Source organism: Crocodylus siamensis, chromosome 12 (genome assembly GCF_052110815.1).
Source record: "Crocodylus siamensis isolate JL-2025a chromosome 12, ASM5211081v1, whole genome shotgun sequence".
Classification (NCBI taxonomy): Eukaryota; Metazoa; Chordata; order Crocodylia; family Crocodylidae; genus Crocodylus; species Crocodylus siamensis.
Genome location: NC_143406.1, coordinates 19607273 through 19631960, shown reverse-complemented (window position 1 = coordinate 19631960; position 24688 = coordinate 19607273). Strand labels below are relative to the sequence as shown.

The 24688-nt window shown below is 49.7% G+C and overlaps 1 protein-coding gene and 1 pseudogene across 6 annotated transcripts in view; one reads left to right on the top strand and one right to left on the bottom strand.

The window, feature by feature from the left end:
* The window catches only part of KATNIP (katanin interacting protein), a 134263-nt gene that overhangs the window by 75661 nt on the left and 33914 nt on the right, over positions 1-24688 (top strand). For all 6 annotated transcript variants that reach the window (XM_090024848.1, XM_090024850.1, XM_090024844.1 and 3 more), the window contains 2 exons: positions 13366-13615; positions 17859-17942. In XM_090024848.1, coding sequence (XP_089880974.1) covers positions 13366-13615; positions 17859-17942 — 334 coding nt within the window. The remainder of the gene's footprint in view (positions 1-13365; positions 13616-17858; positions 17943-24688) is intronic.
* LOC149854735 (small nucleolar RNA U3) lies at positions 14286-14358 on the bottom strand (annotated as a pseudogene).

Genomic DNA, 24688 nt, shown 5'->3' with positions numbered 1-24688 from the left:
GTGGGACCATACATATGACTTGGCAGTGGATATTGAAGGCTACAGGCTCTATAGGAAGGACAGAGTCAGAAAGAAGGGTGGAGGGGTGGCCCTCTAAGTGAAGGAGCGGTACTCCTACCTGCAGGTCACATTTGATGGCGGGGGAAATCCCTTGAGACCCTCTGGGTCAAGATACTTGGGAGCAGGGAACCTGATGGTGGGGGTCTGCTAGAGGACTCTCCACTAAGAAGAGGAGAATGACCAAACATTTGACACAGGCTGTGGAGGGGCTGACTAGAAGTAAAGCCACTCTGGACTTGGTGCTGGCCAAAGGGGAAGACATGGTAAGTGACCTGGTGATTGGAGGTGCCCTGGATGACAGCAACCACGATCTGATTATATTTACCATCCACCAAAAGGCTGTGAATTCTACCAGCAGTACAAAGGTCCTAGACTTCAGATGGGCAGACTTTGGTAAACTCAGGAGTCTAGTTGGAAAGGACCAGTGACTGGATGACTTGAGAGCTCACAAAAGATGGCACTTCCTCAAGGAGGCTATACTTACTGCTTAAAAAGAAGCCATCCAAATGTGATCAAAAAGAGGGAGAGGGGCCAAGAGACCTACCCAACTCAACAGAAATATTAGGAAATTTCTCAAAAAAGCAAAAAGAAGTGTACATGCAATGGAAAAATGGTTCCAGATCCAGAGAAAAGTATGCTCATGCAGCCAGAGTTTGCAGACAAGAGACAAGGAAAACCAAGGCATCCGTGGAATTCCAGCTGGCAACCAAAATTAAAGACAACAAAAGATCCTTCTGTAGGTACATAGGGAACAAGAAAAAATCAAGCTCCACTGTGGCACTCCTACTGAATATGGAGGGGAAGCCCACAGTTGACCCCCATGAAAAGGCAGAGCTCCTTAATAATTACTTCACATCAGTATTCCTGAGGCCTAGCCCCATCACCTGCCTATCTGTCATGTACTGCAGCCATCTACCCAGGCCTGGACTTCTCCTGCAGCTCCTGAGAGCTGTTAAGGGAGCCAGCCACGCTGGCATTGTCCCTAACACTACACACCACTTCCCAGGGGCCTAACTGGTCCCAAGATGATACTAAGGTGCACTCATTGTATAGATACATTGTGGACCTTGTTGCACTGTGGGACGAGGTGGAGGTCTAGAGCCAGTTCGCCCAGGACAGGTGCTCTAATGCCCACATCTGTGAGGGCCTGGTGGCCCACATGTGGAGCATGGGCACAACTGGTCAGCATTCCAGTTCTGCATAAAGGTTAAAGCCCTATGGGCACAGTGGGTCTGCATCACTGACCACAGCCACTGGTTGGGAGCTACTTGTAGTACCATGCCCTTTATGCAGCAGCTGGACCGCATCCTCGTGTCCTGGGACCCTGGGTAGTGCCACACCATGTATTCCAGCAAGTGCTGCCAGAGCCTGTGCCACAACCTGGCAGCGGTGATGATCCATGAGCAGGGAAGGGCTCCTCAGGGCTCCAAGAACCCATCCCACTGTGGTCCCCACACCCAGTTTAGGGGACCTAAACTACCCTGACATCTGCTGGGAGACATAGACAGCAAATTTCTACTGTTCACGCAGGTTACTATCCTGTGTACAGGACCTCCAACTGATGCAGGAGGTACATGGTCCCACTAGGGGGAATACCTTACTGAACCTGGTATTGGCAACGGGGGATGACAAGGTAGGGGACCTACAGATCAGTGGTCACCTAGGGGACAGTGACCACCAAATAATAGAATTCACCATAAGGTATAGAGTGGGAAAGGTAACTAGTAGGGTGGAAGTACTAGACTTTAGGAAGGCTGACTTCAGCGAGCTCAGGTGTTTAGTCAATGACACACTGAAGAGTAAGAGTTTTGTTGGGATGGGAGCCCAGGAAGGGTGGCTGTGCCTTAAGGAAGTGATCCTTCAGGCACAGCGGGAGACAATCCTGATGCAGGGGGAAAGGGGGAATGGGGCTGTCACAGAGCTCTCAGGTGCCCTGCGACTGAGAGCAGAAACAGCTCAGGAGAGACCCCTAGTGGCAGGAAGGGGGAAGCACAGCTGCCAGTCACCAGGACTGCACAGGTGCTGGTTGCCCTAGCAACCAGGGAAACCTAGAGACAGGAAGGGTCGGCACTTAGCCCTTCTTAAGCCCAGGCAGAAGGCCAGGAGGGCAGTTCCCCTCCAGCGGCCGAGGGAGGAGGAACTCAGCCAGAACAAAGGGGAGAACTCTGACGGTCGGAACATCCCCTGGTTCCTATGGGGGGGGGGGTTGATGTGCTCTCTCCCTTTCTCTCTGGTAGGAACGGATTTGTATTTTTGACCAGAATGCCCCGAGAGCAAATGAAGGGCCGAAACATAATAAAAAGGCCCAAGTCAGATCACACCAGCACCATCTGTGAGATTTGGGTTGCGGTGTAGGGGAAGAAAAGGAGCCGCAGGCAGTGCCCCCTGTCATCGGGGCGCATAAAAATGGGCAGCCTCCCGCTGATTCGAATCATCTATTAATCAAAAGTAAGATCAAGGCATGGCAGGCGAGTAAACAGGCAGTTGGCCCATTGCAGGAGGGCGGAGCCACATGTCCAGAGAGGCTCTGAGAGTAGGACTTCTGCCACAGTGGTGCATTGGCCAGGACACTTTTGTGCAGCCATCCTAAAAGGCTGGTGGGTCCGTGTGAAGAGACGAGCCCTTGGGTCCATCTGGAGAGTGCGATGGGAATGGATACCAATGCCAGACACCGAGCCGCAACAGCAAGTCGAGGGTCAGCCCTACCAGAGAACACTAAGCCATGACGTAGGACGAAGGGCACTGGTAGCCAACATGAAGAGGGGCGCCCACCCGTGACCAACGACTTGGGTAGGGATGTGTGGCTACGAGACCCAAGTTGACACTGAGGCAAGAAATGAACTTCCCGCACTAACAGTGGAGGTGATAGTCGAGGGGAGGAATGTACAAGCTATGTTAGATTCCGGCTCACTACAGACTATGGTATGGGAGGATGTGGTACCAACAAAAGAAAAGGGGATAGCCGATCAGGTGACAGTGCAGTGTTGGTGTGGAGACCCCCTCTAGATCGACAGGGTGAGGGCCACCCTGCAAGTGGGCAAGAAGACCTGACAGATGCTGGTTGGAGTTGCTGAACATTTGCCTTATCCAGTAGTGTTGGGCTGCGACTGGCCTTAATTGTTGGAGGAGATAACCAATGTGAGGCTAGGGGAGAAGGCAGAAGTATTCATAGGCACAACCAAAAGGGGTGAACAAGAAATGGAATCTCGACTAAAGGGGTGAGCAAGAAATGGACATCTCACACCTATGGGAAAACGGGCATTTCCAGCTGGAGCAAAGTCGAGAGCCGGATTTTCAGCCAACATTACGAGAATATCTGGCCCAAAGAAATGGAGAGATCTTACAGCTGGCGCTGATGAACACAACGCCAAGGTTCGAGATCAGGAATGACCTCCTGTATCGAGTGGAGTTGGGGAAGCCGGAAGGGGAGGAGGTTGCACAGTTGCTGGTGTCTCGGTGCTATCAACAAGCTTTATTGAAGGTGGCTTACGAGCTCCCTATGGGGGAACATCTGGGCAGGGATAAGATTGAAGCCCGTGTTTGGGCAAGGTTTTTTTGGCCAGGACTGTTGCAAGAAGTGGTGAAGTATTGTGCTTCATGTCCTGTGTGCCAAAAAGTGAATCCAAGACCACCCCCAAAAGCTCCTTTAGTTCCAATACCTTTGGTGAAAGTTCCCTTTGAGCGAGTGGCATTGGACATCGTTGGGCCGCTTCCCCGAAGTAGCACCGGGAACCAGTATATTTTAGTGCTACTGGATTATGCTACAAGATATCCGGAAACCATGCCGATGCGAACCGTAACTGCCCCAAAAGTGGCAAATGAGCTGGTGAAGGTATTTTCCCGCGTCAGACTCCCTAAAGAAATACTAACAGATCAGGGAACGAATTTCACATCCCGGGTGTTTGAGGGAGTGAGCAAGGCCTTAGGAATTAAACATCTGAGAACAGCAGTATACCACCCCCAAACGGACGGGCTCGTAGAACGATTCAATCAGACGCTGAAGCAAATGTTGAAGAAGTTCATGGTCAAGAGACCCCAGGAGTGGGACAAAATGATACCACCGTTGTTTGCGGTAAGGGAGGCACCGCAAGCCTCAACGGGGTTTTCACCCTTTGAATTATTATACGGCTGCCAACCAAGAGGAATCCTGGATCTGATTAAAGAAAGTTGGGAGGAACAGCAGAGTAGAGACCAGAACTTAATCCACTATGTCATACATCTGCAGGAACGTCTGGAAGCAGCCCAAAGTGCGGCCCAAGAAAATCTCAAGGAGGCGCAACAGCGTCAAACGAGATATTATAACCGAAGTGCACGGGCAAGAAAATTGGAGGTGGGAGACCATGTCTTGGTTCTATTGCCCAACCGAGAAAGTAAGCTGCTTGCGCAGTGGCAAGGACCCTACAAAGTGGTACGCCAAGTGGGGCCCGTAAACTACAACGTGTTCCAGATAGATGAACAGAAGAAAAAGCAAGTATACCACATTAACATGCTAAAGAAGTGGGAGGACCAGGAATACATGTACCTATCCATCCATCCCGAGGAATTGGAATTGGGACCCTCATTGACTGAGGAGAGTGGACTGGGGGATGTGGAACTGGCCCCATGATTATCAAAAGTGCAGAGAAGACAGGCTACCGAGCTAATCAAGGAGTATAGAGATGTATTCCAGGAAACACCTGGGGAAGCTCGGGGTGTGGTGCATCGAATAAGAACTCCTTTGGGCCAGGTGGTCCGTGAGCACTGGCGGCGGATTCCCCAATGACTGCAGATCCAAATAAAAATGAAAATCACAATGATGCTGGAGAGAGGCATTATATGCAAATCACACAGTGACTGGCGGAGCCCTATCGTGGCAGTACCTAAGCCCGATGGGAAAATTCACCTCTGCATTGATTTCCAGAAGGTGAATGCAGTAGCTAGGTTCGATGCATACCCAATGCCAAGAATAGACGAGCTGATAGAGAACAAGCTCGCTATATCTCCACCCTAGACCTGACAGAAGGGTACTGGCAGATCCCAGTGCCCCCCGAGGATCAAGAAAAGACAGCGTTTCCTACCCCCTGGAGTCTTTTCCAATTCTGTCGTATGCCATTCGGATTACATGGAGCTGCAGCTACATTTCAACGTCTGATGGACAGAGTCTTGGCTCCACACGGGGGCTACACAGCAGCTTACATTGATGATATTGTAATCTACACCACAAGCCGGGCAGAACACCTCACAGCACTGAGAGCGGTAGTGCAGGACCTGAGAAGGGTCAGGGTGACAGCCAACCCGAAGAAATGCACAATAGGGAAAGAAGAAACCCAATATCTGGGATTCCTAGTAGGAAGTGGACAGGTAAGACCATTGTTGAGCAAGGTGGAGGCATTACAGAGGTATCAGGCTCTCATACTAAAAGGCAAGTGAGAGCCTTTTTGGGGTTAGTCAATTATTATAGGAGGTTTGTACCTCATTTTGCAGAGGTGGTGGAACCTTTGACCGAGATGACAAAGGCAGAAGCTCCGACCGAGGTGAGATGGACACCAGCTGCGGAAGAAGCTTTTCGAGCAGTAAAGGACGCACTGTGCTTGCAACCCGTTTTATATACACCAGACTTTAATAAATCCTTCCAAGTACAGACAGATGCCTCAAAGGTGTTGAAGCGGTGTTGATGCAGAGAGGGTGAAGAAGAACGACCCATAGCCTACATAAGTAGGAAGTTGCATCCTCCAGCATGAAATTATGCCACTACAGAAAAGGAGTGTTTGGCAATTAAATGGGCTGTCGAAACATTCCGGTATTATCTATTAGGACGTCAGTTCACACTGATTACTGATCACGCGCCCTTATGCTGGTTACAAAATATGAAGACGGACGATGCTAGGCTGATGAGGTGGGCTCTGAGTCTACAACCGTATTGTTTTGAGATGAAACATCGCTCGGGGGCCCTGAATACAAATGCTGACTTCTTCTCAAGGCAATACGAGGAAGAAGAGGGGCCTGGATAATCAGGAGGACCCCAGACAAGAAAGAAGAAGGGGGGTTGGATGGCAGGGAAAGCAAACCCTGTTATGGGGAGGCAGGGTGATCACTCTAAGTATCAACCGTTCCAGCTGGGGCCGGCCTGTCAGGAGAGAGAATAAGGGAGAGGGCCTCCCTCAGAGGGACAGCCCCCACCCTGAGCAACGATGCAGCAGCTAACGTCCCAGCTGAAGGGTATATTGGGCCTGGGGTTTTACAGGCCGAGGGGCACCCTACCAAGGCTGGCTAATGTCGGGGGACTACCTGTGGCGGGTAACTCCCAACAAATCCCACATTGTGCGCCTTTGGGGAAAACCTCCGCCTCCTATATCCAGGTTGTCGGGTGCCAGAGGACAGGCCCAGAGAGGAGCCCAGGCAGAGATAACACCTGCAAGAATGAAGATCGGCTTGGTGAGTCTGGAGTTGAAGTGGGGGGAGGTGTGTCGCAGAGCTCTCAGGTGCCCTGAAACTGAGAGCAGAAATGGCTCGGGAGAGACCCCTAGTGGCAGGAAGTGGGAAGCACAGCTGCCAGTCACCAGGACTGCACAGGTGCTGGTTGCCCTAGCAACCAGGGAAACCTAGAGACAGGAAGGGTCGGCACTTAGCCCTTCTTAAGCCCAGGCAGAAGGCCAGGAGGGCAGTTCCCCTCTGGCAGCTGAGGGAGGAGGAACTCAGCCAGAACAAAGGGGAGAACTCTGACGATCAGAACATCCCCTGGTTTCTGGGGAGGGGGGTTGATGCGCTCTCTCCCTCTCTCTCTGGTAGGGATGGATTCGTATTTTTGACCAGAACGGTTTAGCTTTATGTTATAGCCCGGGGGCTTTGTGTTTTGTGTTTACTGTTTAACCGGAGGACTGGGTGAGGCTATAAGGGGTTGGAGGAGGCCTCATAGGGACTCCACAGTAGTGTGGAGGTTCCTGGCGCTGGAGAGGGCACAGCATTGTTTGGAGTGTGTGGGCCCCAGCCCTGGAGTTAGGGGGTAGCGAGGAGCCCCGAGAGCAAACGAAGGGCCGAGACATAATAACAGGGCCCAAGTCAGATCACACCAGCACCATCTGCGAGGCTTGGGCTGCGGTGTACGGGAGGAAAAGGAGCCGCAGGCAGCGCCCCCTGTCATCGGGGTGCATAAAAATGGGCAGCCTCCTGCTGATTCCAATCATCTATTAATCAAAAGTAAGATCAAGGCATGGCAGGCGAGTAAGCAGTCAGTTGGCCCATTGCAGGAGGGCGGAGCCACACATCCAGAGAGGCTCTGCGAGTAGGACTCCTGCCACAGGGGCCAAAAGGCTTCCTTGGCTGACCAGAAAAATCCAGAGTAGCCTAAGGGCAAAAAGGGGAATAAGCAGTGGATACAGGGAGAAATTACTAAAGAGAAGTATGCCTCCTCAGCTCGCAGTTGTAGGGAGGCAGTTAGAAAGGCCAAAGCTACCATGAGCTAAGGATGGCTTTCCAAGTTAAGGATAACAAAATTTTTTTTTCCAGATATATAGGGAGTAAAAGGCCCAGGGTGGTATAGGACCACTACTGAGCAGGCAAAAGCAATTGGTGACAGACAGGGGGGACAAGGCTGAACTCCTCAATGAGTTCTTTGCCTCAGTGTTCCTAAACAAGGGGCGAAACAAGTCTCACAATAGGATTGTAGAGAGGCTATAGCAGGGCACCAGACTACCAAGTGTTGACCCTGATATGGTGCAGAATCATTTGGAAGGACTGAATGCGTTTCAGTCGGCAGGCCCGGATGAGCTCCATCCGAGGGTACTGAAGGCACTGGCTGATGTCATTGCACAGCCACTGGCAAGAATATTTGAGCACTCTTGGCACACAGGCCAGGTCCTGGAGGACTGGAAAAGAGCCAATGTGGTCCCTATATTCAAGAAGGGAAGGAAGGAGGATCCAGGCAACTACAGGCCAGTCAGTCTCACCTCCATCCTTGGTAAAGTCTTTGTAAAGATTATTAAGGCTCATATATGTGAGAGCCTGCAGGAAAAATTATGCTGAGGGGAAACCAGCACGGGTTAGTAGCAGGTAGATCATGCCTGACTAATCTAGTCTCTTTTTATAATCAGGTTACAAAACAGCTGGACGCAGGAGTAGGGGTAGGTATCGTTTACTTGGACTTCAGGAGGGCTTTTGATATGGTATCTCACCCCATACAAATTAAGAGGCTGTGATCTGGATGATTACACAATCTGGTGGGTGGCAAATTGGCTAGAGGGTCATACCCAGAGAGTGGTGGTAGATGGGTCGGTATCAATCTGGAAGGATGTGGGCAGTGGGGCTCGGTCCTTGGATCAGTACTCTTCAATGTCTTCATCAATGACTTGGACGAGGGAATGAAGTGTACTCTGTCCAAGTTTGCAGATGATACAAAACCGTGGGGAGAAGTGGACACATCAGAGGGCAGGGAACAACTACAGGCAGACCTGAACAGGCTGGACAAATGGGCAGAAAACAATAGAATGCAATTTAACAAGGAGAAATGAAAAGTGCTGCACCTAGGGAGGAAAAATGTCCAGCACACCTACTGCCTAGGAAATGACCTGCTTGGCAACATGGAAGCGGAAAGAGATCTCAGAGTCCAAGTGGACTCCAAGTTGAGCATGAGTCGTCAGTGTGACGAAGTCATCAGCAAAGCTAACTGCACTTCACAAACAGAACCAAGGAGGTGATACTTCCCCTCTATTGGGCAGTGGTCAGACCGTAGTTGGAACACTGCGTCCAGTTTTGGGTGCCACACTTTAAGAGGGATGCGGATGACCTGGAGAGGGTCCAGAGAAGGGTCACTTGTATGGTTAAGGGCTTTCAGACCAAGCTCTACGAGGAGAGACTAGGGCACCTGGACCTCTTCAGCCTCCACAAGAGAAGGTTGAGAGGTGACCTTGTGGCTGCCTATAAATTCATCATGGGGGTACAGAAGGGAATTGGTGAGGCTCTATTCACCAAGGCGCGCCTGGGGGTTACAAGAAATAATGGCCATAAGCTAGCAGAGAGCAGATTTAGACTGGACATTAAGAAGAACTTCTTTACAGTTAGAGTGGCCAAAATCTGGAATAGATTCCCAAGGGAGGTGGTGCTCTCCCCTACCCTGGGGGTCTTCAAGAGGAGGTTAGATAGGCATCTAGCTGGGGTCATCTGAACCCAGCACTCTTTCCTGCCTATGCAGGGGGTTGGACTCGATGATCTATTGAGGCCCCTTCTGACCCTAACATCTATGAATCATTCAGCAGCTCTGGCAGCCTGGGCCAGCACCTGCCCCACCAGCTACAGGTGCACAGCCCTGCCTGCCCAGGAGGCCAGCCCAAGGATGGCACCGTCTGACCTCACAAGCTCCAGCTTCTCCTTGGTGGGGGCCCCTGCCAGGCCATCCAGGCACTGTGCTCCTTCAGCTTAGGACACTGTCGGAAGCTGTACATCATTGCCACCATCAGGGACAGACTCAGACCACTGGGCATGCCTGCCACACCTACCTGGTAAGCCCTGCACTGCAAGGTGGGCCTGCCCCTGTCCCTGCCTCTGGCCCCCCTCCAAACCCAGCCCGGCCGAGCTGCCTCCTGACCCCCACAGTTTCCCCCCGCAGCATGCAGGGAGGCAGGAGGCAGTGTAAAACTTTATTGAGCAGCCAGTGTCCCCTCAGCTAGGCAGGCAGAGACCTCTGACCTGGAGAATATTGTCCTCTGACCTCAAGGTGGGCAGGAAGGGTGTATCAGCATCCCTTCAGGCAGCTGAAGGCTCATTCCACAGGTGCATGGGTTCAGCCTGGGCACCTGTTGAAATGTGCCTGGCAGGGGTCCAAGTGGCTGATGTAGGGCTGTATGAGCAAGGGGAGGAGCAGGTAGGCAGGGTCCCCAGTGAGGAGGGGCAGGACTACCACCTCAACCAGCTGGAGGTCTGCTACCTCTGGCAGGAACTCCCTGCTGTCCATCAGATCTGGCTGGATGGAGTGGCGGAACATACAGGCATCATGGGCACTGCCAGTCCAGCTGGCACTCACATTGGTGAAGTCACCATGGTGGTTGATGATGGCTTACAGCATGACAGAATGGCAGTCCCACTGCATGTATCATGGATGGTTTAGAAGAAGTATGGGGAAGGAAGTAGGGTCAGAGGGGACCTGAGCAGATCATCAAGTCTGACTCCCTGCCCTGGGCAGGAATGAATACGGGACTCTTATGACCCTCACTAAGTTTAAACTCAAATGACCCCAACTAGGTAGTTATCAAGCTTCCTTTTAAAGACCCCAAAGGTAGGAGCCAGCACCACTTCCCTTGGAAGCTGGTTCCAGATCCTGGCCACCCTGATTGTGAAGTAGTGCCTCCTGATATCTAGCCTGAACCTACTCTCAATCAAATTGTGGCCGTTGTTCCTTGTTACTCTGGGAGGTGCTCGGGGGAACAGGATCTCACCCAATCCCCTCTGGTCCCCCCGGTAAGTTTATAGACAGCCACTAGATCCCCTCTCAGCCTTCTCTTGTGAAGGCTGAACAAGTTCAGGTCCCTTAGCCTCTCCTCATAGGGCCTGTCCTGCTGCCCCCTGATCATGCGAGTGGCCCTCCTCTGGATCCTCTCAATGCTGGCCTCATCCCTCCTGAAGTGTGGCACCCAGAACTGGACACAGTACTCCAACTGTGGCCTGACCAGTGTCGCACAGAGGGGGAGGATCACCTCCTTGGACCTGCTTGTGATGCATCTGTGGATACATGACAAGGTGCGGTTAGCCTTGCTGACCGCGTCCTCACATTGGCGGCCCATGTTCATTTTGGAATCGATAATGACTCCAAGATCTCCTTCTGCCACTGTGCTTTCAAGATGGGAGATCCCCAGCCTATAGGTATGCTGCTGGTTCTTCCTGCCCAAGTACAGTACCTTGCACTTGTCAGTATTGAATCCCATCCTATTCACATTTGCCCATCCCTGTAACCTGTCCAGGCCCAGTTGTATCCTGTTTCTTCCTTCTAGCATGCCCACCATGCCCCAAATCTTGGTAGTGTCAGCGAATTTGAACAGGGTGTTTTTCACCCCCTCATCCAAGTCACTGATAAAGAAATTGAAAAGTACAGGCCCGAGGACTGAGCCCTGGGATACTCCACTGCCCGCCTCCCTCCAAGTCAAATATGACCCATCCACTGCCACTCTCTGAGTGCGGCCTGCTAGCCAATTTGTGACCCATCTGACTGTGTAGGCCTCAGTGCCACAGTCACCTAGCTTTTTAATGAGAATGGGGTGGGAGACAGTGTCAAAGACCTTCCTGAAGTCCAGTTTACCATGGGATGGGCAGCTGATGGGGTTGTACATCCCATCCAGGGCCCCAATGGACTGGGGGGGACTGGGGTGGGGGTGGGAAGCCAAGGGCACAGAACCCTGCCACCACCTCCAGGGGCTCATGAACGCAGAGCACAGTATACCCTAGCACATCCTGGAAGGCACCTCAGACCTCTAGGGTGGCTTCCCTGGTGGTCAACTTGCCCATTCTAAAGAGGCGGTCAGCATAGCATAGGCAAGCAGGCATGGCCAGCTTGAGGAGGGCAATGGCCGGCTGGGTGTCTGTGGGAAGGGACAACCACATGGTGGTGGCCTGCCACTCCAGGTTCAGGCAGAGTTGATCAAGGAACTCCTGGAAGGTGGCCTGGGTCATTCGAAAGAACTCCAGCCACTGCTCATTACCCCAGGTGCAGTAGACGATGTGCAGCCACCAGTCCTGGAGCTTGTGGATGACACCAGTATTATGACCGGTAACAGTGTCCACGTGCACATCATCAGTGTCCCTGTTGAGGCCTGGGTGACAGCCCAGGGGCTGGGCAGGGTCACCATGGGGCAGGGGGCCTCAGACATAGCAGTGAGCCTGGCTGTGCAGTTGCACAGCATGTGGGGGCAGGCAGGGCTGAGACTGACTCAGGCCAAGCAGTAGTTGCCGTGGTGGCAAGCAGGAGCCCAGGGCATGGGTCATCGCTCCTGGGGCCTAGGTGTGGAGCAACCATTGCACAGTGGGCATAGGCTTTGGTGACAGAGTTGGAGAGGGTTGTGCCAGCATGCTACAGACTACTCCAGGCCAGAAACACAGATGGCCAGGGAGTACCATGCAGGGCTGACTTTTAAAGAGGGCCCCTGGCCCCAGGCAGCTGTGGCCAGATCCTCCAGCTTCCCCTGGCTGCTGCAGGGGGCATGAGAGCCAGGGGATGGTCCAATGGGCACTTGCACCAGGCACAAGAGCCCTGACCTCCCCACCTGCTGCTGCTGCCAGTAGGCAGCGGGAACTGCACACCAAGCACACCTACACCGTCCACCCTCCCTCACATGCCACACAGCTACAGCCTACCCCCACAGCCCCAATGACACATGCATATACCCCAAAGTACCCTATGCCCCTACACAGCCACACCTTCTCACAACCCCCCCAGACCATCATACCCCACCACACACACACATACACACACACACCCCCACCCCCACCATACAGACACAATATCAAAGAGTGACACTTTATTTTTGAGTTCATTATGCAATCCCTTCTATATACAGTAGACAATCTCAAGGCATGACATATTTTTTGCAATAAAATTAAAATATAGTAGGTGCTTGACTTCTAGTGTATGATTTGGGTTTTTTTCTGGTTCTAAGATGGCAACCCCCCCTCCCAAAATGAGTATGGGGGGGCAAGAAAGGGGGGACATCTGGTAGCAAAGATCAGGGGTTAGGGGGCAGGGCTTCTGGTCCCAGTGTGGTGACCAGGAGGCAGGGCTACCTATGCAGCCCCTGACAGCTCACCAAAATGTGTTAAGTGGCCCTCCACCAAAATAATTGCCCCCTCCTGCACTATAGCCATTCCCACTGTTGCAATTCTGTTCCATCTGACAAAGCCCATACTTCATTTAAGTCCTCAAAATTGTAAAACCACAATTAGCAGCTGTTTAAAAAAGAATCTTTTAGCAAAGTAGCCTAGTGGTCCGTACCAAGAAAGTAGAAGATTCATATTATAGATGTCTCTCTGCTTAGGTAGAGTTTGAATCTGTCTCCCATTTTCTAATAAAGTACCTTAACTAGAAAGCAATGGGCTAGAAACTGACCTACTGGGCAACTAAGAAAGGAAAATACGTAAGGCCGGAAAAATGCATGCTAGTGAGAGAGATAGTGTGGCTCATTATCTCAGGGAAATGAGCTCTCCCAAGTTCTGGTCTGTGCTGCTTTTTAGCTGCTTAAGGTGTGTGTATTTATCAAACACATGTATGTGTTTTCTCTTGAGGAAGGGAGTGGTTTGGTTTATTTTGAGACTTTTCTTACAAATATAAATCAATCTGGATTATATCAGGAACTGAGAAGAAGTTTGGAACTCAATGTCAGTCAAAAAAGGATGGAAAAGGATTGTTCTAGTGATGACTATGACTTTGTTGAAGAGGACATGCTGTCAGAGCCATCTCTGATGGAAGAAACAATTTCAAGTTTTGCAAGCCTTCAGTTACACAGCAATGAGTCATTGAAAAAGGATGTTATCAAGGACCAGGCGACTGGGACATGCTGTGACCTTGATGCTCTTCCTGTGCTTGAATTTAGAAGTCAAAGTAAGCCTTGCTTATCATTTCTATACCAGTGCAATAAATAGCATTTTTAGCTATCCTTTGCGGGGTTATGGTATAAGCTTCAGAACTGCTTTTAAAAGATTTGTCCATTTTGGAATACATGAGTAGTTGTAGGCTCTAAAAATCCTCCCTGTAAACCATTTCCAACTCCAGATGATTATTTGGTTTTGACCAGTGATTTCAGTATGGGCTGAGGTATGCATTGTTAGGACCTTTTTGTATACAGTTGGGGAAACACCTGGAATGCTGGAGTTCCTGTACATGAGCAGGGAGGCTGCTCCAATGCACTGTAATTACAGTGCATCAGAGCAGACTCGATCAAGTCAGATGGAGTATGCTTATTAGTGTGCTCCAGCCAGCACCCACATCTTGTGTATCAGCATCCCCATGCTTCAAAATCGTGGCAGGCACGGTGCTTTAACTAAAGCTTATTTGACAAGCTTTAGTTAAAGTGCCCTCGCTGCCATTTTGAAGTGTGGGGATGCTGATACATGAGACACTCCAAGAGCCACTCTAATTAAAGCATCCCCTCCCCCCCAGCCCCTGAAGCACATGTAAAAATGCCCCTAGACTCTGTCTCAATGCCTGGGAGTTTAGGACAGTGAGTGTACTATGAAAACCTCCATGTGTCCTGAAAAAATTGCATAGAAAAAATGTTCATAGACAATCACTTTTGGACATCTCTAGTCACCAACTACAGAAACGATCCCTGAAAGTACAGTCTACAAGGAAAAGCACACTCTTAAGATCCTGTCCACAAAAGCAAGACATCTCTGACACCAGCTCATTCAACATCATATCCATCTAGTAGTTGTATACTTTGGGCAGCATTCTACTTCACTTATGTGCACATAGCCATTCCACTTTCAGATAGGTGTGTGATGAGCATTATGTGTGTACCTGGGCATTAGTCCCAGAAATAAAACAGAGGAGGAGAAGGGTGGCCTCCGTCCTGGTCAGATAGACAGCCAGCTTAGCTAGTGTCAGGAGGAGGTCAGAAGGTTGACCAGGAGGTCCCAGGAAGGGGGGGGGAGGGGGGGGGGCATGGACAGGGAGTGAATAAACAAGAAGGTGTGGAAAGTAGTGCAGCCATAACCTCATCAAAAGGTTCTTGAGGAGGCAGTGAAGAGGCTGCAACTTGATACACTGTGATTACAGAAGGGGCAGGTGTCAGGGGTGTCTGAAATGCATCAGATATACACTTGTGGCAATAGTTTCATGGAGGAGCTACCAGCTGAAGGCCTCAGTGACTCATGGGATGAGGGTGGAATACAGTTGGGAACCCATGCCTTTATCAAGGGTGTTCCACCACTTGGTGTCTGGGAAGGATACAAGGACAGGATTGTGAAGCATATGGACCACTGCTGTGTGTAGCTGGTGGCAATGGGGTGTTTGGAAGCAGACTGGTGAGTAGCCAAGATATCAAGCAAGGAGCCAAGTCTAAGGAAAAGCTGAGTTAGGAAGCCAAAAGGTCAAGCAGTGCATGGAGTCAGAGGGCAAACTGGGCCAGGGAGCCAAGATATCAAGTAGAGAGCAGCATAAAGAACAACAGAACAGCTTGGATAGAGGCTGAACCCTGTCACCCAGACACTTCCCTTTCCCCTGGGTCTGACCAAATGTTTCCAGTCTGGATGGTCAGCTGGGAGGTGGCAGATTAGGATGAGCCACCAGGCAAGCCATAACCCTGGGTCTGAGGCCACAACTTGACAACCATGCATCTTGTTGCTGCCTGGTTCCACAAATCTCTCTTCTGACTGCTGAACAAGTCAGCTTCAGAAGGAGCACCAGAGAAAGCTCTCAATAGAAAATCTCATAGTTTCATAGTTATTAGGGGCTGGAAGGGAACTTACAAATCATTGGGTCCAGCTCCCCTGCTCTCAGGCAGGAAAGACTGCTGAGATCAGATGATCCCAGCAAGATGGGCAGCACAATGTTTTTTGAAGATTGCCAGGGATGACTATACCACATCTGTGGGAAGTCTGTTCCAAACCCTCGGCACTCGACTTGTAAAGAAATTTTTCCTTATGTCTAGCCTGAAGTGATTTTCAATCAATTTGTGCCCATTATTTCTTGTCTTTCTCTGGCAGGCCTTAGTGAATAGATGTTCCCCCAAGCCCTGATGTATATCAGGTATAAACAGCTGGTTACTAAAACAATCAGTAACCCATCTGTTTTTCACAACTGGGGGTCAAGTACTTGCATCAGAAGAGAACAAAGGAGGTCATCTATACTATACAAAGACAGACAGAAATAAAAGATCTATTGTAGATGCATTCTTTCTGAACAGGAGCAGTTATCTCCTATATACCCTACCTCCCTGGAGCATGGAAATCTGTGAACACATTTATCAAATCACATTCTCTGGATTTAGTACTCTCACAGTATGGTGCAGTCCATATTTAACTAGAATTCTCATTCACCTTCCATTTAATACTTATCTAATACAAATAAAAATACAGCTAGCCCCCTCAAAGAAGAAAGGGAGGTGTTTTAAGAGTTACATCTGAATAGTCACACTGTCTGTCCACCTTTACTTCTTTTGCTACCTTTATTACCTTTTCACACTGCCTCTACTTCAGAGTTCTACTCAGTGGGCATGTCTACACATGCCTTAATGTGCTTTTACTAATGCACATTAAATTTAATACTTTCAATATGAGGTAATAAATGAACATTAGGCTGCACTAATGCACAGCAGCACAAGCACATGCTTTTTAGGTGACAATGCGCAGTAGCCTGTTCTACTGTGCATTAGTATATTAGTATGTATTTTTATGCACGACTTTAATGCAAAGTAGAATAGGCTACTGTGCATTAAGGTGCACGTGTAAATGTCCCCAATGTAAAGAAAAATCTAGAACCTAGGGAGAAGGTAGGGGAATCCAGTCTTTTACATTTGGTTTTGAAAGGCAGTTCTTTATCTCAGTGCCAGGGATGCCATATTCTACAAAGATGAATGCATAGAGGCATCTCTCAACTGTTAGTAAGTAAAATCTTCATATTTTGCTTTATATGTTCAACTGTAAATCCCCCAGATCAGTTATTTGCCTATAAAATAATACACTTTGTCTTCAAACTTCGCATCCTTCTCTTTTTTTAAAAAGTTCTATTTAAAAGTTGAAAGGAATTTCACAGACAAAGGAAATGAAAGCTTTTTTCTGGTGAACATCAGTGACTTGATTCAAACTGTAGGTCCTAATGATTCTCAAGGTCACATACTTCCTATATTGCATGCAGAGTTCGGCAACTTAAAGATATATATCAGCTTCCCTGCACCTGTAAATGTGTCTGAATACCTATCTACATTTTTTTTAAAATGTTGGCGTAACTGTCAGTAAGGAGAGTGATTTTTGCTTTTACTGATGTGGTTCCAGAGGTATGAAGGCAGTTGCTATAAGGTACATTATACTGGTATAACTTATTTTGCTTCTCAGAAGGTGCATCTATACCTGCTATTAGTGTGCATGAATGAACACTAATAGCAAGTGTAGATGCATCCTCTGGAGCAAAATAAGTTATACCAGTATAAGTAATAAACTCTAGAGCTTACTGCTTCTGGTGTGCTGTAAAATTTGCACATAGGAGCAATTAACTCCAGAATGTTAAGATCTGGAATTTATTAATGTGTAGCACATGGAGCTGGGTCAGATCAGCCCTGGCTGGGAGGGGGACCTAAGGGTCCCCCTGCCAGCCTGAGGCTGCTCCCCCTGGCTCAGTGTGCTGTAGAGGGCTGGCTGGAGTACAAGGGAGCTTCAGCACAGGGCTAGCCAGCAAGCGGCTGCCACATTGAAGCATCCTCATGCCCCAGCCAGCTCCTTCAGTATCTACACATAAGCTGCTGCAAATTTTTTTTATTCCACAGCAGGATAGTGCTTGCATTTACAAGTATTATCCTGCTGCAGAGTAAATTAATTTACTCCAGCCCAGTAGGGGCACATGTTTAGATGCCAAGGTGTTTACTGCTCAGCTAATTAGTCATCAGCTCAATAAACATCTCATGTAGACATGCCCAGAATGAGGATAATCTGCCCGTAGACACTTCTATTTTGGTAGAACTCCATATATGTGGTGAGAATGGGGAGGGGTGTCATTTTAATTATGCTAACATAGTTAATGTGATAAAACTTTAATTTTTAAGGACCAGTGGATTATCACTGATTTGTTGTTCTTAAAATACAGATAAATTTGACTATTTCCCTTATATTTCTCATTTATTGTCCTACAGGTGAGAAACCAGAAAAAAATCTTTCTTCAAAAAGGAAAGATGATGCTGAAAGCTATATTCCTATCAGACCTATTACGATCAAAGGTAAAATGGCTCAACCACTCTCTACAGAATCCCTGCAGCAGGAGGGGCAGAAAAGAACATGCTTCAGTAAAACAGGGAAGCATAATTAACTTTTGCATTCAGACATAGACGACACATAGGGGAGTCACAGGGGGACATGCGCCCCTGCTGAAATTGCCTGCTGCCAAAGCCGTCGCCATTTTCTGCAGGCAGTCACCACCCCCCGCTCTGCCATCGACGCAGCTGCTGGCAGCTGTGGCCGGTCTCCACTTGCCGCTGCTGACAGTGTGGACGCTGGCAGCAGGCGGTCCCCACTCACCACCCACCATTCTCTACTCCGCTGCTACCAGGTTTGCCCATGACTTTGGGGGTTGCTCATTTATTAGGGATATTTCATAGATTTCATAGATTTCATAGACGTTAGGGCTGGAAGGGACCTCAGGAGATCATCGAGTCCAGCCCCCTGCCCAAAGGGCAGGAAGTCAGCTGGGGTCATAGGATCCCAGCAAGATAAGCATCCAATTTACTCTTGAAGGTGTTCAATGTAGGTGCTTGAACCACCTCCGCTGGCAGACTGTTCCAGACCTTGGGGGCTCGGACAATAAAGAAATTCTTCCTTATGTCCAGCCTGAAACGGTCTTGCAGGAGTTTGTGACCGTTCGACCTCGTCATCCCTTGGGGCGCTCTGGTGAACAGATGTTCCCCCAGATCCTGGTGGTCACCCCTGATAAACTTATAGGTGGCCATCAGATCACCCCTGAGCCTACGCTTTTCCAGGCTAAACAGTCCCATGGCTCTCAGCCTGTCATCGTAAGATCTGTTTTCCTGACCTCTGATCATGTGCGTGGCTCTCCTCTGGACTCTCTCAAGCTTCTCCACATCCTTTTTGAATTGTGGAGCCCAAAACTGGACGCAGTACTCCAGCTGCGGCCTCACCAAGGCCGAGTACAAGGGGAGAATGACGTCCCGGGATTTGCTTGAGAAGCATCTATGGATGCATGCCAGCATTTTGGTCGCTTTACTAGCCGCAGCATCGCATTGCAGGCTTATGTTCATCTTGTGGTCAATGATGACCCCCAAGTCTTTTTCTTCTGTAGTGCTAACCAACGTAGCACGGCCGAGCCTATAAGGGTGCTGCAGGTTTTTCCTCCCAAGGTGGAGAACCTTGCATTTTTCGGTGTTAAACACCATCAGGTTCTCATCTGCCCATTTGCTGAGCTTGTCCAGGTCAGCCTGGATCACCCGCCTATCTTCTGGCATGGATGCTTTGCCCCAAAGTTTGGTGTCATCGGCGAACTTGGCCAGTCCACTCCTGACTCCAATGTCCACATTGTTAATGAAGATGTTGAACAGTATGGGTCCCAGGACAGAGCCTTGAGGGACCCCACTGGTCACAGGGCACCATGATGAGTGACTGCCATCAATCACAACCCTCTGGGTCCGACCACGAAGCCAATTTCCCAGCCAGCGGATCGTGGTGGAGCTAAGGCCACAACTGGGCAGTTTGGCCAAGAGGTGATCATGGGATACCAGATCAAAAGCTTTTTTGAAGTCAAGATATATGACATCAATCTCTTCTCCCTTGTCCAGGTGATAGGCCACCTGGTCATAGAAGGAAATGAGATTGGTCAAACAAGACCTACCCATAACAAACCCGTGCTGGCTGTCCCTTAGAATGTTAGCCTGGGCCAGTCCCTCAAGGATGGCCTCCTTAAAACACTTTTCTAAGATCTTCCCCAGGATAGAAGTCAGGCTAACAGGCCTGTAGTTTACCGGGATCCACTCTCCTCCCTTTCTTGAAGATCAGCACCACATTGGCCTTCTTCCAGTCTTCGGACACTACACCAGAGCGCCAGGAGTTTTCAAAGATCCGTGCCAGGGGCTGGGCTATGACGCTCGCCAGCTCCTTGAGTACCCTGGGGTGCAGGTTGTCAGGGCCAGCTGACTTGAAGGTATCCAGCTTCTCAAGGTGTTCCTTCACGAGGTCAGCATTGATGGAGGGTAGGGGATCCCCCTCACCCAGATTTCCCTGTCCCATAGCAGGCATGGGCATCCCATGTGACTGATGAAAGACTGACGCAAAGTACCTATTTAATAGGTTGGCTTTTTCCTGGGTGTCAGTTGTCAGGTTGCCCCATCTGGTTTAGCAGGGGTCCAACATTGCCCTTGCTTTTCCTCCAGCTCCCCACATATCTGAAAAAGGACTTTTTGTTGTCCTTGATGCCTGAAGCTAGTTGGAGTTCAGTTGCAGCCTTGGCTTTCCTGGTTTGCTCCCTGCAGGACCGGACCAGCGTGGAGTAATCCTCCTTGGAGGTGAATCCCGTCCTCCATCCTTTGTAGGCTTTCCTTTTTAGCCACAGTAGGTCCGCTAGGTCCCTGGAGAGCCAGGAGGGCTGCTGTGCCTTCTTGCTGCCTTTCCTCCATGTTGGAACAGATTTAGCTTGTGCACTGAGGATCGCTTCCTTGAGAAGCAACCACTCTTCTTGAACTCCCATCTCCCTGGGGTCATGGTCCCTGAGGGCCTGACCGTCTAGCCTCTTGAGCTTGTCAAAGTCGGCTTTTCTGAAGTCAAGGACCTCTGTGTTGCTGACTGACTTGCCAGCTTTACGGCAGATGGTGAAGGTGATCAGCTCGTGGTCGCTGTCACCCAACTTCCCATCAATCACTAGGTCGCCGATTAGGTCGTCCCCCGTAGCCAGTACCAGGTCAAGCAGCGCTTTGCCTCTCGTTGGCCCATAGACTTCTTGAGTCAGGTAGAGGTCATCCACGCACGAGAGAAAGCTTTGCGCCCGCTCAGATTTAGCTGAGTGATCTTCCCACAAGATGTCCGGGTAATTGAAGTCACCCATGACAACCAAGGTCCTGGAACAAGCGGCCTCAGTCAGTTCCTGGGCGAACTCCTGGTCAAGCTCAGGACTTTGAGTGGGAGGTCTGTAGTAGACTCCCACCGTTGTGTCCCCTGTGCCGAATTCCCCATGAATTTTTACCCAGAGGGTCTCTAGCTGTCCATGTTGGTCGCCAACATCAGCTTGCAGGGACATGTAGCTTTCCTTCACATAGAGAGCTACACCCCCACCCCTTTTGTCAACACGATCCCTCCTGTACAGGCTATAGCCCTCTATACCCGTGGTCCAGTCATGGGTGAAGTCGCACCAGGTCTCCGTTATCCCAATGACATCATATTTCTTTGCACTGAGCAGGAGGACGAGCTCGTCCTGCTTGTTGCCCAGGCTCCTGGCATTAGTGTACAGGCAGGAAAGTGTGCCCTTGGGGGCTCTTGCCTTGCCCACAGATTGTGCCAGGGCTGGGGCAGGGGTGGGCTCCCTTAAGTGCCCCCTTAAGTGCCTTGGTCCACTGGCTTTGCAAGGGCCGTTCAGCGGGCCAGCAGGGGCAGTAGTCCCCCCATCCCCCAGTGGGCTTAGTTTAAAGCCCGGTGGAGCAGGTCAGCCAGCCTGGCTGAGAAGAGCCTCCTCCCCAGGGGAGAGAGGTGGAGGCCATCTCTTCCCAGCAGCTCGCTGCCTCTCTCGCCAAAGAGCGGGCTGTGGTCATGGAAGCCAAAGCCTTCCCAATAACACCAGCGCCGCAGTCTTTGGTTCACCACGTGGATCCTCCTCTCCCTCCTCAGCCCATACCCCGAGACTGGGAGGATCGACGAAAACACCACCTGAGCTCCCAGACCCCTAAGCCCCGCTCCCAACTCCCTGTAGCGCCTCATGACCTGGCTGGGGGTGCTCCGAGCCGTGTCATTGGTGCCCACATGAATAAGGAGCATGGGGTAGTGGTCTGTGGGCCGGAGGAGCTGCGGGATCCTCTCCGCAATGTCTCGGATGCGGGCCCCCGGGAAGCAGCAGACTTCCCGGGCTAAGGGGTTGGGGCGGCAGATTGCCCCCTCAGTGCCCCGCAGGATGGAGTCTCCCACAACAAACACCTTACGCTTTGTCTTGGGGAGAGCGGGGCCAGTAGCTGCGGTCGAGCCTGGGTTGCCTGCGTGGGCTCTGCTGTATGTTTCTGGGGTCTCTGTAATTTTGTCAATGTGCTGCTTCTGTTACTTGTGTTTCTGTTTGGAGCTGTACCTCTCTCTTCTGCAAGTCCTCACCCCCAATGAAGCTATCTTGCAGGACTCAATTTCAATGGGGCTGGGTTCCTCCAACCACCAAATCAGTCAAACATATGTACATACATAAACACACAGATCAACAGGACAGGCTAACATCCTCATATTCCTTGAACTCAGGGCAACAATAAAATGCAGTCAGACACAAGCACGTAGGTTAACAGAGCACATCTGAGTCAGGCTGGACTATTCAGCATTGATAGGCTGACACCCTCAAACTCAGTTCATCCCTTATTTCAGCAGGACAATATAATAAATGCAGTTAGACACAAATACACACACGCTAACAGAGTACGTCTGAACAGGCTGGGTCCAATCAGTACTTTCAGCTGATACCCTCATGCACCTCAAATGTCAGCACATCACAATGGTCCTAGTAGTAACCCCATGACAGCTGAAAATTATGTCTGTGTGATAAAGGTGCTTGCTGAAGGCTTTATGAAGATTAAACCAAGTGTTTTTCTGTCATTTGTTCAGCTGTTAAGCTATATGTTGTTGCTAGGAGCCTAATTAAAGTCTAAGATGTAGTGAGGCCTTGTATGTAGTAATGAGGCCTAGTAAATTTAGCAAAGCCTTGAAGTAGTGAGGCCCTGTGGCGTAGTTAAAATTAACCTTATCAAAAGAATGAAAGGCTTATACTGTTATTGGTCAGTCCTAAGGACAGTTAAAGTAAAAATAATCTGAATGGCTGTAAGTTATCAACATAGCTCAGAAGTTATAAATTGGCTGGCACATCTGGAAATCATTTAGAAAGAAATTACAGCTCTATGAAAGAAACAAGTAATTAGCTGTTGACCTGGATCAGTGGGTCCGTGGATCTCAAGGACACCAAGGACTGAATACCAGGGTCCTTTGCGGTACCTCTCGGACAGTGCTAATTGGGGATGCCTGACTTTGCTGAGCTTTGTGGAAAAAGAAACTTGTCATACATCAGGCATCAGAGGGGACTGCCGATAAGTTGCTGATGCAAATTATTATTGTCTGTCATTATCTGTCTTAGTATACTTCACGTAGTTGTGTTTTTGTTAGGTCAATAAACCTTTCTTACCTTTCTACCCCCGACCATACTCTCAATCCCGAACCCTCCACTGGTAGCTGGGACAAACCCCCTTGATGAGCAAACCCCACTGTAGTATTGGGCTTTACAGGGATCTTTGGCTTAGGTAAAAGAAGCACTGCTGCAGAGCAAATGGTGAATTCAAGGGGAAGAAAGAGTAAGTGAGGTTCAGAGAGAGTGAAGCAACCAGCTTGACCACAAAAGTTATTTATTGCCAGGTGTATGAACTTATGATGATACCAGTAATAACAGCCATACAAGAGAGATAAATAAGCAGTTACAATATTACCTAGTTACAGTTAGCTTTTGGGGGAACTCTAGCTCGAGTTTGATTGGTGGAAGTCAGGTTTAGAAAGCTGTGTCTGGAGTAAGAGAATAAAAGTCAGGTTCCTGGAGTTAGAGAGAGAGAGAGAGAGAGAGAGAGAAAGATCAGTAGAAGTCCGGTTTAGAAAGCTGTTTCTGGAATGAGAAAGCAAAAGTCAGGTTTAGAAATCTGTGCCTGCAGTAAGAGAATAAAAGTCAGGTTCCTGGAGTCAGAGAGAGAGAGAGAGAGAGTTGGGGTCTCACCACTCAGTGAAGCTTGAACCAGTTGATGTTCCCAGGTGTTTGTTAGAGCTTGCAGATGGGCAGAGTTCTGAACATGATCAATGGATAAATTACAGGCAGAAAAGGAGTGGAACTAGTGCAGCTTTTGGATCCAAGCACCAGTACAGAAACTTGAGGTTTGGATAGGGGTTTTGGAGAGAACTAACAATGGCTCAAGGGAGAACAATAGGTTTGTTTATGGGTAAACAATGGCTCATATGGTGGATAATAGGAATTGATCACTCCTGGCTATGGGTGGCAATACCCTGAGGGAGGTCACAATACAGAAAGGCAGATTCAGTGTTTTGGATACCAGCAGAGGAGTCATTACTAGAATTGGTCTGATAAATGCTGAGCTGTGTGTAAATGTGGGTTGATTAGCATTTGGAGCAAGGATTCCCCATCATGCAGGGCTCCCCTGCTTTTCTGATCCCAGAATTCAGTGCGGTCCTTGCCTTGGAATCTCTGTTCTCCAACCTCAATGCTAATGAAGGTGCATGCCTGTCCCATCTCCCATTTAAATGAATTGTCATCTGGTTCTGTCTCTGATGCAAATGAGACCAGGGGAGTTTCACTCCTATCAACTTTGTCTGGAGGGGTTTAGGTGTGTCTCCCACTGCATCTTCCTTGTCTTTTGTAAGTCCTTCCTCTAATCAGTTCTTGTTCAGGCAGAGGTGGGGAGGGGCAGAGTTCTTTGTGAGTCAGACATGCTGCATCCTATGCCAGGGTTCTCCAAGAACACAGAGCTGATGGGTAACACCCTCCCCCTCGCTGCCAACACTGCCATCGCCGCCTGCGGGCAGTCCCCACTCAGCCTGCCCTTGCTGCTGATGTCAGTGCAGCCACCTGTGGGTGGTCCCTGCTTGCCACTGCCACACCCCTGCTGCTGACATAGCTGCTGCCATGCCCCCACAGCCTCCGGGAGTACACGTCATTCATGCATTCAGTTTCCACTCTTCTTCCCTGCCTTGGTTCAGAAGGTGTCTCTACTGTAAACTTACGTCCCTAATA